This window comes from Lepisma saccharinum, chromosome 4 (genome assembly GCF_977018435.1).
Source record: "Lepisma saccharinum chromosome 4, izLepSacc3.1, whole genome shotgun sequence".
Taxonomy (NCBI): domain Eukaryota; kingdom Metazoa; phylum Arthropoda; class Insecta; order Zygentoma; family Lepismatidae; genus Lepisma; species Lepisma saccharinum.
Window position 1 is genome coordinate 77,180,038 of NC_139232.1, and position 16,631 is coordinate 77,196,668.

The window sequence follows — 16,631 nt, forward strand, 5'->3', positions numbered from 1 at the left end:
TGGATAGAGTCAAAGAGTAACCCAATGATATAGTAATACTGTAACAACATATTGGCAATCAAATATTAGTGTGCTATTATGAATAGATTCTCTCAGGCTATCGACCAAGTGAAGATGAGAGTGACGTTAGCTCTGGAAAGCTTGGAATATTTTCCACAACTCATCTCGTCGATAGCCCGAGAGAATCTATTCATCATTTGTTGCCAGGAAAGCTTCAAGTGTGTTATAAGTTTAAATACATAATTATTATTTCTCTTGAGCTTTATGTCAAAGGCAGTGAGAACACATCCTATAAAACAAGCAGGAAAAGGTCCAAAAGAAAGTCTAAGGAAAGATAGTATTGGAACAAGAGAGGGGGAGGGAGGGGGTGTGGAAAAACATAAGAGAGAGAGAGAGAACTTCAGTGATGACCCAGTCAGATATTAGAAATGGTGATATTGTCTTAAAAATTTAATTAAAAACTGCCAATAAAGTAAATACAGTGGAACCTCGATTTAAAATTTTTCAGGACCAATCTGAAAACATAAAATCGAGGAAAATTTTGTAGCATTTTGCAATGTTGGGACTATCAAGATTGAATGTATAATGCGGGAAAATGTAAAATCCGGGAACTTAAAATCAGGGTTCTACTGAAATATTAAATAAACCTACAGCACTGGTTAGTGTTGAAAGGTATCTGGGATTGTAGTGTACCATTGCATCATAACAGACAAGCATAGGAAAACATAGATATTGGTAACTGAAAGAGAAATGTTCCATGATTTTTATTTCACTTTTCTCTAATAATAACTTACCCTCGAGTGCTTGATGTGCCTGGTCCTTCATGGCATTGTGAACATCCATGTAATCCAATTCCAACACTGGTCCTTTACTTCGCTCCAGATGATATGGGACTTCACATTCTCCATAAGGCAGTAACATTTTTCTTCCCCCAATGCCTTACTGTCGTCGTCCTCCATGGCCGTACGGTCTAAGGTGCTGTGCTCCGACAGCGGGATGGCATGGGTTTGAATCCACCTGGGTTCTCGGTCTGTGTAAAGGACCGGTGGCAACCCACCATCGTGAGGAAAATTGGGAGTTACGAGTGAGTAGCGTAACCTGGTCTCGGAAATCTCCTACAACGGCTGGGGGTTTGACAAGCTGCACCAGATTGCTCCATTACCCGTTGAAGCTCTCCACACCTCTAGGTAGGATTGTGAGAGGGAGACTGGCAGTCGTGAGATCGGCTAGGCTCTTCAAGGGCTGTCGAGCTACAGGTTAATGCCATACTGTCACATGACAACTTTTCCACTTTGTGAGCACATGCAAAGGAAACTTTATTATTATTTTTTATTTTTTTTTTTTAAACATGGCTCTCGGTATCCTATTCTTTACAGTGTAGTGGTACGCTACAATCCTGATGACCCTTATGGCATTTTTTTTAGAATATAAAAATAAAATATATATTTCAGATTTATTTCAATTTGGTAACAATGAAATTCACGAGGATGAAACTATCAATTCATGCAAATAATCCAAATAAAAGTGTTACTATGTTAAATTCTGCCTTATCCCGTTCATCAATATTCCTACACAATCTTTCTATTTCGCTTATTCTGTCACTTTTCTAACTCTTGGATTCATTGCTATGATAAGGATGAATAATGAACAGATGAAACTAATACATCCATGCCTTCACCAGGATTCAAACCAGGAACCAATGGATTCAATTTGAGGTTTGGATAATTACTATCATAATATTGGAGATTTCAATGGAAGAATGCAGTTGTCTATTTAATCTACCGGTAAATCCTCTGAATAATGGTTTGATACCATTTTCTTGAGATTCAGAGTTCTTTGTGTTGAGTAATGTATTGATGGGGCCAAATACCCTTACTTTATCTGAATATCCTCAAAAGAAAGGGAGAACATTAAATACATGAAAAGATGGTATAATACAGAACAGTGTGTAAAACGTAGAAGTCATAAGCATCCTTGTTGCCCACTTTAGCAAACCCTAAACTGTCTACACCAAGTAGGGAGTTAATTTTGTAATCGTGGGTAACTCCCACTAAGTCTTCGATTCCTTCTAGAAGCATTATCTCCTTGGGTCTACTCTTGATTTCAATTTGAAGTCTTAATCAATGCATAGTATTGCCATGAATACTTTAGTAAGGGAAAACTGTGAAAAATGGAAATGAAGCTTAAAAACTGTGGTTGTTTTCTAACACCAACAGTTTTACATTACATGCTATTACAATGGCTGATGGTTTGAAAAATGTTTTTAAGACAGTGAAAAATTAATTAACTAAAACTTACAAAGTTAAATACAATTTTAAAAACGGCTCTTTGAGTTAATGTTCAAAATATGAAGATTCCAGTTTATAGAAGTGTGAAAATACCATAAGAGACAGAATAAGAAAGATTGTGTATCTGCAAAAAAGCTTAAAAGTAGTTGTGGGTGGGCTTAATATGTTAGCAAATTTGCAAAGAATAGCCTCGGTGGTTGAAAGCACTGCATGATCAACTCACTATCTTGCCACCAAAGGTTCCAGGTCAGTGTTCTGTCCTGGGCATGGATGCTCCTTTGTTAGTGCCCTTCACAAAATTCATATATCATTCATTCATTCTTACCATCGTAACTTCGTAAAAGTAGCAGAATAGCAATGTAAAATAAGAAAATAATCCAAATAAATAAAATTATTGCAGACGAGACTTTTTTAAAAGTAAAGGAAAAAAGGGGGGGTGTCTTCAAGGCAACCAAATAGTGGATTAACTACCTTAACATACCGAGTTGCTTAGCACCGAAGAGTGGGTCATTACAGACTTAGTCCAACATATCTTAAGGAAATCCCACTGAACACTTTCTCTAAATGCTTGTGGAAGTGGGACATATTCCGGAAACAAGAAAATCAGAACAAATAAATTGATGCATTCTTTGGAGCAATATTATTTACACATTCATACACAAAAGCAAACAGAATACTCCCTCTGTCCCATAATTATTGTCCAGTACACCTTTGTTTGTTGTCTCATAATAATTGCCCGATATTCAAACTGTGACATTGGTGTATACAGAAGAAGAACATGAAACAAGGAAATGAGTCATACAACTTTACTATTCAAGGATCAGTACAAATTGTGCTTTCCATCTGCCTCTTTGTCCGTCATTTCCGTACTACCATTTTGGCATACCGGACTATAATTATGGAACAGAGGGAGTAGCTTAATACATCTGTTGAGCTTGAGATGATCGTATTTCCATTTAAAATGAATTTGAATCCAAGATGGCAGACTTCCAGACATCATGTTGGTAACACACCCTACCAGTTTTTTCCACATATCCTGCATTGGGATGTTTGATAGATGTTTCCTCACCCCTATTGGTTTCAGGTGGATGTTTTCATACTTGTGAACCACCCTGTATACATATGAAGTGGAACGATTTTACATTTTCTCGCATTATACATTCAATCTTGATGGTCCCAACTTAGCAAAATATTAAAACACTTGCTTGATTTTACATTTTCCCGCATTTTAAGTTTGTTCAGCTTTGTCCCCTGAAAAATGTCAAATCGAGGTTCCACTATATATAATTAGATATGTGCAATTATTTTTCATAGAAACAGTGTTAATACCCTATTTTCCAATGATAACTGACGATACAATATCCTTCATAGTGAGATGAACATTTTTATGTAATCAAATACAAGACCTCCCAAGGCTCAGCTAGATATTCTTTAAATTGGCTAAATTCTTTGAGAGATGTTTGCAACCTATATGCTCAAAAATGGGGGAAGGGTGTTTTTCAATACAACCTAATTCATATATGCACAAACTAAAGAAAGGGTGTACTACAAAATAAACAACTATTTCATTAACTTATATATTCCCCTAACAGCATTTAACGCCTTACATGTAGGTGACTGTAACAGGAACTCGCAGTACCCATTGCATATTACATTTAATTCCTGCAAACACATCTAATTTAGTACTTATCCCTGAAGATGTGACACTTCAGATGAGTTTCTGATTTTTAATTATTTTTTTTCTGTTTTAAAAAGCTTCTAAATTTACAACACTTTTGGGAGTATGAATTGGTTTGTGATGGAAGCATCAGTATATATGATACAACGTTCTAATATTGCTTCAAACACCTTAATATTTTATCAGAAGACTTCTTTCTTCAATAGATGTCTCATTTCGAGTCCATCCGAATTTGAGGCACAAATCTTTAAATACACTGTTATTTTCTGAAAAAAGTCTGTACATAACACCTAAGTCATGATATGCTTTGCTTAGCAGCACTTTGTTCTCTCCACACAAGCACAGTATCACTGAGTCACAAGCAGATTTGCACTCCTATCAATCCCCGGTCTTCAAACAGGGCCGTTGGTGGCAGCTGCTGCCGGCTCCTCTACAGGACTAACCTCTGTTACATTGCTGCTGTGAAAGAATCACTAGTCATTATTTTTTGTACTTAAATTTTAAAACGTTTCACTTAATTTATCAATGCATGTTTCAAGGAATTGAAAATGAGGCAGCAAATTAATGTACCAGATAAAAGTACTTACTTATCAGTGAAACTGATATTTCAAAGTTCTATTAATTAGTTTACTAAATTTTGCATTTTTACTTTTATACAATGAAAGTTAACAAGTGAAGACCTCAATATTGTGTAATAAATGTATGTAATAAAAAGGCTTTTTAAAGACTATAATACATGCTTTTGGTAGAACAAGTCCACAACAACAATAAACAGTACTTATTAGGGTAGTACTTTCAACCAATAGAGTTTCCGTTACACTTGCACATTGCAAATCATGTCCTCACTGATACTAAATAGGGAATGTGTGCAGCATTGCTCCATACCCCTTATGCTTTCATGGCATTAACTTTTTTCATCACACCAATCTTCCAGTTTTGCTTATTATTATTATTATTTATTCAAGTTTTCTAACAGTCAAGTAGTAAGTTTTATGACATAAGTCAAGAACTATCTCCACTCATATGAATATTCATACAAATTCCCTCCAATGCTTAAAAATTGAAACAACTACAAGTTTTTCAAATATTCATTAATATTAGTGCGAGAGTATTCCACTCAAATTATAGGTAAAATTTATCAGTTTTTTGCTTTAAAATATTTAAAAAAACCATCAGAAAACAAAAATCTCTTCACAAAATAAAGTTATTTCACATAATACTGTGGTACAAAATCTATGGAAACTTCAAATTTTGCATAACTTTCAGGATAATTAGACTCCATGAAGTAGCAGGGTGGCATTATTTGCATATCCCATGTTGGAAAAGTATCGGCTGGTACCTGTATATAAAATCCAACCGATAAATCCAAACTACTAATTTTCTGATACGGATAGACACCGACATTGGTATCAGCTCTGCCTTAATTTTTATTGTTTCTTCACAATTTAACCAAATTTTGCACATATTCTGTAAAGATGATCTTGAAAATCATAATTTTTCTGCCAAATGCAAAAGTAGTATTTTATGAATGCATTAGTCACAATTAATATACATTGGAGGTTGTTATTTTAAATCCTGTTTTGGGCACAGTCTGACAAAAATTATTGCCTACGCCCTTGCAGCAAACATTAGAAATTAGTTCTTACACAATGAAAGGACATTTTCATGTTTTTATTAATGAAAGGGTAATTTTCTGGAAGGGTAATTTTTTGGAGAATTGATACAAACAAATGATAGAACAACTTACACAGAGTCTTCACCTTTTCCTTGTTCATGCTTTGTTACTTGCAGTGGTTCACTTGCTGTCTTTTCCTGTGCTGAACTTGTTTCCTCCATATCCACTTCTGCTGGGACACCTTCCATGGTGCTGTTGCATGTTGTTCCGCTAGTCATTAATCCTTGAGTTGCTAGAAATCTAAAAGAAATAACAATAAATAATAAATATTAGATGGAGCAATACATGGCTCTTTATGGAAATTAGGAATGGACCGGTATAAAATGTTTGCCGATGCAAACATAAAATTTGCCCATACCGATAACTGATATTTTAACGGTCTGATATAAAATTCCAAATGGTTTTTGAAGAACCTGAATCGATCACTGACCATAATAAATGTGTGTTTTGAGGTGAAAATGTAGTTGCATATTCAGACATTTATTTTTTACTACAGTGAAATAGCAATTATACGTTTTGCGATAGTACGTTTTACTCGTTAGTACATTTTTTCTGGTGGTCCCTTCCAATTCCCATAAGGCTGCATACTATTATATTTCACTTATACGATTTTTCCGCTTATATGTTTGACGAGTTCAGTCCCAACACGGAAAACACTTCAGTTATATGTTTTTAACTCGACGTGCTGAAAAGAATGCTGATCTTTGAGTTCAAGATTTCTGTGATGAAAACATCTGCCACTTGCTCTCATACAGGTTTCTTATCAGCTGCAACCATGGGACCAGACTCTCGACTTGGAATTCTATTTTTATCGCTTGCATCGGAGAGAAGGGGAGGGGCTATGCACCCTTCAACTAGATTGGCCTGTGCTTGCTATTGTTCTTTACATTGCCTTCGGCAAGTCGTATCTGCCTGAAGCAGATCGGAGATTGATATCTTTCAAGCTGTCAGACAAGTCACTGGCGCCACACTTCCCAGCCTGTATTACAAACAAGCTGAAGAAAGGGAGGGTGAGTCAACAGCGATCTGCAGGGTACAGTTCCGCTGGGTCTTATTACCATCATATTTAAAGATAATACGGTTGTTGAAGACAGAAGTTGCAGTACTTGTTATTATGGAAAATGAAATCTCAGATAACTTGAACACTGACTTATTTTAACGTGTGAATGTCTTTGAAGTAAAGCAACGATCATACACTGTGTGCCTTTTTCTTCCTGCAACCGCCACTTGAAATAACCACTTTTTCCCTTTTGTTACTATGGCATAAATTGAAGATAAAAGGCTATAACTGCTCAGCCACTGCATCTTTTTAAAAAAATTAAATTCTAAATGTAAGAATGAACAAAAAGCAACATTTTAAGTAACTTCCGACAATTAAGAATCTGGGGGGGAGGGGAAGCGGGGGCAAAATCCCAAAGTTCGAATTTTTCCGTAATTACGCAAAATTTCTGAACGCTGTAATTTCAATCTTTCTTTCAAAGTTGTGGCGGGAGCATTACATATCCTTAGAGGCATGCATATTTTGTTTTTGACGAAAACATGAAATGTGAAATAACACAGTCTAATGTTAATATTTCATGTTTCTGAAAGGTGTGAGGTGCATTTTCCTACCCTGTTTTGTCACGAAATGATGCGAAATGAACTGCAAAATGCGAAATAGACTTAATCACGAAATTTACCGTTTATATACCGACGCGACACGTTCTGAAGTCTGAAGTATCCTGTGAGTTATGCAATTCACGGAAAATTGATAAATTCTGCTGTATATATTTGAGATGCAAAAATGGACCCCTTTATACAGGAATAAACATAATATTCTGTTCTGTGCTATTAGAAGGTATATGTTTATTTTGTATAATAGTGCATTTTGTAAATCAAATATGGCATTATATTCACTTTTTTAAAACGAAAATGTCATTTTATATACTGCTATAACAGCGAAATTTCATTTTATTTACTGCTTTTGAACCTGAAATTGACTGTTTTTATACCAAAATTTTGCTTTTTTATTTACCAAACAATTGTGCATCTACATATCCTCATAGAGTGGTCCTTTGTTGTGCTTCCCTCAAAATTTGGTACATCCAGCGTCCATAGGGCCGACGCTAGAAGTGGAATTCCGTAATTATGCAAAATTTCCAAACGTCATAATTTTAATTTTTTTTTCAAAGTTGCGACACGATCCTTACATATCCTCATAGAGTGGTATTTTATTGTGTCCCCCTAAAAATTTGGTCCATCCAGCATGCATAGGGTCGACGCTAGAAGCGAAATTCCGTAATTACGCAAAATTTTCGAACACCTTAATTTCAGGTTGTTTTTTTGAAAGTTGCGACACAAGATTTACATGTCCTCATAGAGGGGTATTCTATTCTGTATCCCTCAAAATTTCGTCCATCCAGCATCCGTAGGGCCAACGCTAGAAGCAAAATTCCGTAATTACGCAAAATTTCCTAATGCCATGATTTCAGTTTTATTATTATTTATTTTCAAAGTTGCGACACGAGCATTACATATCCTTATAGAGTGTTATTTTATTGTGTCCCTCAAAATTTGGTGCATCCATAGGACCGACGCTAGGAGTGAAATTCCATAATTATTAATTATGCAAAATTTCCGAACGCCATGATTTCATGATTTCAGTTTTGCGTAATTACGGAATTTCGCTTCTAGCGTCGGCCCTATGGGTGCTGGATGGACTAAATTTTGATATCCAATAGCACTTGACCTCTGCCCTCCCCTCCCTCAAGCACACCAATGTTACCCTGCACCCGACAGCCGCTACCCAACGTGCCAGGCTTGTTTTGCCAGGCTTGCTCTTGGATACACGAGGAAAGAAGATCGAATGTGCTTGGATGTTATTTTAAATCGACTTGATTTGTTTCCTTGTCCTAAGAGCTGCTTAAAACTCGCGGAGGAGAGGGGGGGGGGGACCAGCCTGAAATGACTGCTGGACTTGCAGACTTTGCCAATGTGTACGGCAGGTCAAGCTCTTTCATCGATAAATACACCACCTTGAGAGATGAGATCGCAGGAATGTTTCGAAAATACAGATGCGTGGTGCCTGGAAGTCTGGCCCATCTGTCCAGCTCTGCCCTAGTTCAGAAGGTTCCCGTGAGTGAGCAACTCTCGGCCTTGTAGACGACAACTTCCGGCAACAGCGTTCATTTAAAAAGTGTTCTTTGTTCCCTGCAACACTTCATCATAACTCCCGTTTCCCACTTCATACGTTTTCCTAATTGTGTCGATGTCGTAATATCTGCCAAAAAAGTGTTCCGTTGGCTGACTTCTCCCTCTTTTCCTGTCAGCAAACGTTGGGGAAGGGGGGGGGGGTGCGATGCAGATTGTTTCAGCCACGATTTTCTTGCTGATGTGGGCTGATTACAGGTGAGGGTGGAAAAGGACCCACCCCTCTTCCTTTCCTTTGACCTCTAAACTGGGGCAACCAGTTCTGGATAATTTCTTGAAATGAACAAAAACCATAGAACAAGTAAAAACAAGTGACCCAACTCCCTTTCCCCAGCTCATTCTCCGCCACTGGTGTGCATGGCAATGTTGATAATTGCAGAATTGTTTTTTTTTTCCTCTGCATAGGAAATATTGCCCGTATTATTGTCTGTCGCATGGTAAAACATAAAGCAAGGGTCATTTCTTTCTTCTTTACTGCTGTTAAAAGTTCCGTCTTCGACAGTTCCGTTATCTTTAAAATGCTGGGATTTTTCTCTTCCGCCACCTGTTGCTTGAACTTCCAGCTAACAGCGATGACTCATCCAGCGTGAAGGAAAAAGTTATTGTTTTGAATCTCGCAAAGCTGTTTTGATTTGACGATAACGAAATTCGATCTTCAGAAAGGAAAACAAGAGTTAAAATAACTTCATGTTCTGCGCCTTCTGATAAGCAAATCTGTAAATTTAATTTGCATCCGCTTTTTTTCAGAACCATTCATGTGGAGGAAAAAAAAAAAAAGAGTTCAATGTAGGAATGGTCGCTGAGACCGATTAAAAAGACATTATTCAAGGGGAAAACGTTTGGAGCGGTGGATGTCTGACATCGAGAATACTCCTAAATACAACATTAAATCATTAAATCGTGGATTAATGTGAGAGTAAATAACGATCTACCATTTTGATATGTAAAAATGGGCAGTTTCATAAAGCTTGTTTTCAGTTCATTTTATGATGGGCTAATCGGGCTTACTATACAGTTTAAAGTGAAATTCAATTCCAAACCCAAATGATTATCCACTGCCACGCTGTTTAATGACGTGTAATAGAATACGCATTGGGTGAAAACAGATCGCAAGTTGCGCGTTTCCTTTTTCACTCTGGATTACAATGCAAGTCAAGGAAGGAGTTTGGACTGCTCCCTTGAATGGGGAAGGAGGGTGAATGAAGTTGGTTGAAGCAAAGAAAAGTGACTCTTTTTTTACGATGTATTTTACACAGCCGAACCAGAATGAAAATTACAGCCCTGCCTTTATTATTTTTTTTGTCTGGTACCTAGAGAGGTTGTGTTGTTTCTCCAGAGATATCTAATCTTACCAGTCAATCTTGTAACAGACAATGCTCCAGTAAACCTATATAAAATCCAACATTCATTCTGCCCGATTATCTCCCGACTCTTGTTGGCACCAGTCTGACTGGTGTCAAGATTCTTCGAGTTTCGCTTGCAATAAGCGAGAGATTGTTTTCCTTTCCATTGGTCTCACTGCAAACGGGTTTCTCATGAACTAGACTGTGCACAATTGACAGAAAGTAACATTATTTTAAATTCTTGTTTGTGAAAACTTTTTCATGTTCTATTTTCCTTCTCACAACACACATCCTGTGCATAACAGGTTGCATAACTACCAGGATAAATGGTGTTACCATCTCCTAGGCATCTTTGTGTCCATTTGAGCTCCCTTTAAGCTGAAAATTGGTGCAAATTCCAATAACGACCCCTTCGAAATAACGACCCTTTTCCCGGGAACTGTGAAAGGTCGTTAAATCGAGAGTTGACTGTATATATTTTTTTTTTCTTTTTTCAAAGATGCGGCACAAGCATTACAGATCCTCATAGAGTGGTCTTTTGTCATGTATAAATTTTACATCCGCTAAAAGCAGTGTATTTAAGAAGAAAAAAACAATTTCCTTCTCTGTACGACAATTAGTTCTCGAGCTACGATTTTTTTGTACTAGCGGCAAGTTTGAAAAGTGTACGCTTGTAAAGGTGCCGGCCTCAACGGGAATACAGGCACGCGAGGCTCAGTCCGCTAAAGATTTTAAGTCCACTTTATACACGGGACTGGACCTACAGTTTAAAGTGGGATCCAAACCACTATGTGCCTCCACCGGGTATCTAACCTGGAACCCCTTGATTACAAAACGACGATGTTACCACGATGCCATCGGGGAGGGAAAAAGAAAATGTATACGTACCCCATTCCACTCGAAAATCCTGACTCTAGTGTTCAAAGGGATTAATCTTGTGTTATCCGCAAGATAAGAGTTAAAGTTTTGTTTATCAGAAGGCAAGACAAGAACAAAAAATTGCATCCTTTATGTTGGATGAGTCATTGCTGTCAGGATATAGGCAAGGGACTGCTTTGGATGAGCTAGACATAACACTGGCGCCGGTAGCAGCCTCCCTTCAGACAGACTGGCACCAACGCACAGGTGGCAGAATATAATTTGTCTGTGCGTTTTAACGATAAAGCACTTGTTGAAGACAAGAAAAGCTGGACTACTGCATTCATGTTTTTTTTTAGTCAGCAGCTTGCTTATTCCTGAACAAGTTACAGAAAGAAAGGGGGAAGGATTATTGTATAGTAAGGGACACACGAGCAATATTTTGTATGCAAATAGATGCATTAGAAAGAAGACTGCTTTGTGAATAGCCCTGCACAGTGGTGTGCCCAAGAGGGGGTTGGTAGTGATCCCTGCACAGTGGCGTGCCCAAGAGCAGGTTGATGGGGATCATACCCCCCTTCCCCTTGACCCATTATTCCTAAAAAAAAAAAAAAAAAAAGAACGTTGTAGGCAGGAAAATATGGCAAAATTAGGGCTGACTATTCACACCCCTCCCTTTCAAAAATCCTGGGCATGCCACTGGCCATGCACAGCAGTTGCAGATTAATTATATTTTGTGAGAGGATATTAGCGACTTTTTTCACTCGTTCCTAAACCAATATCGGATAACCAGGATTGGCAAATTATTCTTACTTTCTCCCGACAAACAAGAAAGGAAAGTTTTCCAAGCAAGTTCCTCCCCCGCTCCCTCTCTCCTTCCCCCTTCTACTGGGAACAATTACGTAGATAAAGAAATGAGAATAGTGATTGAGCCATGTTCTCAATTGTCCACATACATTTTTGTGGGGGGAGGCATAACAAAGACACCCGAGTCACACTTTTAGAATGTGTTAAAACGCTAGAGAAAGCAGCATTTAATGACTATCATTTTGGCAATAGTTCGCTTGTTCACCAATCGTAAGGCAGGCACACCACACTTGGATTCCCCTACTACAACAGTTAACACTGGGAAATAGCCAACGACATGGATGCAGACGTACAGTTAACAACAGTGCACCTAGTGGCAGCTGGAGAACTACAAACAAAAGACGCACACCAAGCGACAGTACAGCAAGTTCCAACGAGGATGGTGGCAGTGGCCACTGAAATTGATAGAACTAAGAAGAAAAAACAGTTTCGCGGATAAAGTGAGTACTAGTTTCTCCGTATTTAACTTGTATGTTGAATGAAATACTTTCAATAGGATACTATTGGTTCATAAGTTAATCATTGAAAATAATAATAATAATATGTTGAACAGAAACAGATTTCTGCAAAAAGCTGAAGAGGGAAAAGTGAGAAATTCTGCTGTGTGATTGATGAAAAATGAACATGCAATATTTCATTACGAATCTTCATAATTCATCCCCTTACATGTACTTCTTTGTAATAATATGCAAATTGAGTGCACGAGCCTTGGTATTTATAATGAAACTTGTGATTTCAACAATTGCATGTGCCTTGTAATCACATTTCCACAACAGGTGAATGCAAAAATCGAAATTTCACTTGAATTGATACATCTAGATGGCAGATTAATCAAACTCCTTAACCCAGGATTGCCAACTCATGATTGTTCTAAGTCAACTGATGATCAGCTAATCATGGCTTATTTTCACATTCAAAACCCCGGTGCTGGTTAAGATTGCAAGCAATCTGCATGCAATTTTAACTGGTAGATGGCTAATCAAAAAATCAAAAAGTTCACCAACATAGAAAATCAAGCACTTAATGATTTTACTCACAGAATGCATTTACATGCAATTAGTTTCTCTAGAAGCAAAAATGTAACACATTTCTTAATTTCTTGATCACAAGAATATCAAATCAATATTTCATACCTATAATTGTCCATAAGTTCTTCAGCTTCATTATTCGAAGTATTCTTCACAGGCAAGCTGCTTGGGTTTGCATTATCATCAGATTCAACTAGTTCACTGCAAAAGATCATCATTATAAACAGTTTTTCAAAACCATGTTATATAATTTCCATCTAAAATGAGATTATGATTCTTGTATGTAACAAAACAACAACCAAAAACAAAAAACAAAAAAAAAACATTACACCAATCAAACCAGGGAATCCTTGATTGCAAGTTGACAGCATTACCACTATGCCTATGCCATTAGACAGAGGCCCTTAATAGCTACATGTAACTCTGCAAATACATACATCATTCCCATTCAGAAATTGTGCATGTATCAATGTAATTCTGCTTATATGAAAGTATCCAGTTTCATTTTTACCATCATTTCTAGAATGTTCATTTGTATTAATTTTGTTATTGTTCTGTGTTTCTTGTGTTACTGGATAAGTAGAGAAGTACTTTGAAATTTGTAAATAAGCACTATAAAGAAACAACAGATTCTTAAGGAAAAACAAATATCTGAATAGTACATGCACAATGTGATGTTAATATTATTAGATGAAACATTAACAATAATATAAAAACCACACTTATATCATGGAATAAATAATTGATTTCATCATACAATTCTTTTCTTGTGTGTACTATTACCTTGTTACCCTACATAATTTTTATTTCTAGCTAATTACCTTTACATTTGTAACATAAGAATGCTCACTTGGAACATACTTCTAACTTCTTCCAACTTTCACCAGGAGGCAGGGCAAGATTTGAACTTGAAACATGATAAAAGGTAAAAAAAATAATTTAAAAAAACTGTTAAAAAGTAGTCAGATAAGTGAAAATACATGAAAGCAGTTGCACTGCACTATCATGATGTTCACTCTTCCATGCCTTGCTGACAATGTATTTTTAATATTGCTGAGCTGAAACTGATGTATCCGTATTGTAAAGAATCAGTTGGAATTCCATCCCTGATACCAGCTGATACTTTTCCAGAGTCCAGGTGTTTCATAAAATCTAATCATACCGTAAGTTACGCAAAATTGATTGAAATTAAGAATATTTTTGAAGCAAAACTCGGTTATAAATTGCCATAATTATCAGCATGAACAGAAAGAGATAGTGGATTCCCGACTTTGAGTAATATCACTTGGCTCATTACTTTCAGTACATACCTTGTACTTTTGTCACATACTACTTGTAAAAATACAGTATATTTGGATTCCACAAAAACATTCATTTTTTTGTGTACCACAAGACAACGGGATAAGCTTAAACTGGTTACGCAGTTCTAACTGATGCTTTCTGATATGAATGATGACTGATGTTGATACATCAGTATCCGCTCAGCTCTAGTGATAATGTAAATAATAGAAAAGAATTTTACCTATCTACTGTTTCACTTTGTCTTTGGCCTTGCGAGTTATCACCACAGCCTGAAACATCATTCCCACAGTCTTCTTGTGATGCAGCCATGACTGGGACACCTTCAGATTCCTTTTGAACAAAGGCTTCCTTCTCTCCATCTGTTGCTGCTGCAAAGGTCAAACATCATGTTAAAATTTATATTATGCACTAAAGTTTATAAATTATAAAGTGAAAAACTAGGAGAGAGTTCAGTTTTCAAACTGGCCAACTCTTATCTTACAACCTTCCTGAAATTGCTAGGATTATAATGTATATTTCAAGTCCACAAGTAGGGTCCTTAATAATTCATGGATGACACACATTACAGAACTGTCACAATTCAACAAAATAGAAACTGATTCATTAGAATATTTCTCTTAATACACAGTCCGACAATTAAATAATGAGACAGTCATTATCAAATTCAAAGGAAACAAAATATTTAACATTGCCTCTTTTTATTATTTAAAGTGCATCCCTTCCACATCAATACAGCAACTGACATGGTTGGCCAATAACTGAAAATACATCTACAGGTTTTAATGTGGGATAACTTGAAGATTGGACATCACGAACAGTTTGATGTTGCTGTATTCATCACGTGCGTAATTTCAGCAGCAGCTTCATTTTCGGGAACAGGAAATAATCAAAGGGGGATAAATCTTGGAAGTAGAGAGGATGATTCAACCCACTAACTTGTTTTAGGACTAGGAATACCTATAAAACCACTGCTTGCTGGCACCGTGCATTATCGTAGAGCATTTTCAGAATGTATTTCATGAAACTTCATGTTCACTTGCTGCTCCATGGCGATTACGTGATGATACTCTTACACCTTCCTCATGGCATGGTGGCATAATTCCTAGCATGCCCATTGCAAGTTCATGAGGTGGTGCCAAGTTGTAGATTATGGACCACACTACACCAGGAACACATTACTTCACAGATAAAATGCACATGTAGGACAACATAAAATCAGCCTCATTACTTAAATGTCAGACTGTGTCAAGTCGGATAACCTCTAATTACTGGTTCAATCTATGTTGTTAAAAAGAGAAGGGAATTAGTCTGTCTGGGAATGAAAACACATCGATATACTTTTAAAAAAATTACTAAAACTGATGATAATTCATTATATCAATTTCTGTAGCCATTGCCACCATCCACTTGGGAACAAATACAAACAATTTGGCTTAAAAATAACCCACATTACTTTTTTTTTTACATGAAATGCAAAATGGAGCTTTCCAATTCCTTAATATTTTAAGGCCATATATTCCAGGTATGTCATGCTGTTGAGTGAATCCTTGTAAAAAAAACTCTACAGTGTGTTCTTCTGGTTTGCCAGCAGCTTTTTTAAAGTTGTAATTAATTTTAATAAGATCTTTCTCTACAGTGGCTGAAATCCTCTAATATATTGTGACAGCATGGACCATTTGCAAAGATTTCAATTCTTTAAAGTTAACATTATTAAATTAAATTCACTTATTTCATAAAAAATTACACTTACGGACGTTTGAAGGTGAATTAGAGCAATTGCCAGAACCACCCTCAGAGTGTTCATCAGCATTCTCCTTTTTACTGTGATCACCTGTTGCTTGAGGCTCACTGCCACCAAAATTTGCCTCAAAGTCTGCAAACCCTGGACTGCTGAAGTCTGCCCACCCAGATTGCTCCTCTGAACCACCCTCTGCATTGCTCCAAGGGTTGGCGGTGTCCATTGCCACAGGTGCCTCAACAGGGGTTGTTGTCTCGGGTGCTGGCCAGCCTAGAATTACATTCAAGCCACGTGGTTTTCAAAGATGTGACTAAGATGAGCTCAGGCTAGGATTTACCCAGTGGAGGCACATGGCACAGTAGTTCGGATCCCACTTTAAACTGTAGGTCCAGTCCCGATTAGCCTTTCTGTGCATAAAGTGGACTTAAAACAACAAATCAATCAGACAGGGCAGGATTTGAACCCAGGAACTGGCCACAGAGCCAGATTTTGTTATTGTCAAGGAGCTTGTTGCCTAGTGTTAGGTGAAGTGCACCTGCAAATACCCTAATAATGTTGTAGTATCCAAACTCATTTTACGTATTAATCAATACCAATCAGTGTTTGTCAAAGGCAAATAAGTTGTGATTTGTTTGAGACACCAAATTGTACACTTCTCCAAATGT

The 16,631-nt window shown here is 37.0% G+C and overlaps 1 protein-coding gene across 7 annotated transcripts in view; it reads right to left on the bottom strand.

Annotated features, from left to right (window-relative positions):
• Window positions 1–3,851: 3,851 nt before the first annotated feature.
• fmt (phosphatase 6 regulatory subunit 1-like protein fmt) overlaps window positions 3,852–16,631 on the bottom strand; it is a 111,796-nt gene continuing 99,016 nt past the window's right edge. For 5 of the 7 annotated variants that reach the window (XM_083120814.1, XM_083120817.1, XM_083120812.1 and 2 more), the window contains 5 exons: window positions 15,979–16,236; window positions 14,449–14,596; window positions 13,032–13,127; window positions 5,714–5,881; window positions 3,852–4,425 (listed from right to left, as the gene is read on the bottom strand). In XM_083120814.1, the coding sequence (XP_082976940.1) occupies window positions 4,359–4,425; window positions 5,714–5,881; window positions 13,032–13,127; window positions 14,449–14,596; window positions 15,979–16,236 (737 nt within the window). In that variant the 3' untranslated portion in view covers window positions 3,852–4,358. The remainder of the gene's footprint in view (window positions 4,426–5,713; window positions 5,882–13,031; window positions 13,128–14,448; window positions 14,597–15,978; window positions 16,237–16,631) is intronic. The other 2 variants (XM_083120816.1, XM_083120818.1) reach the window with 2 other exon arrangements.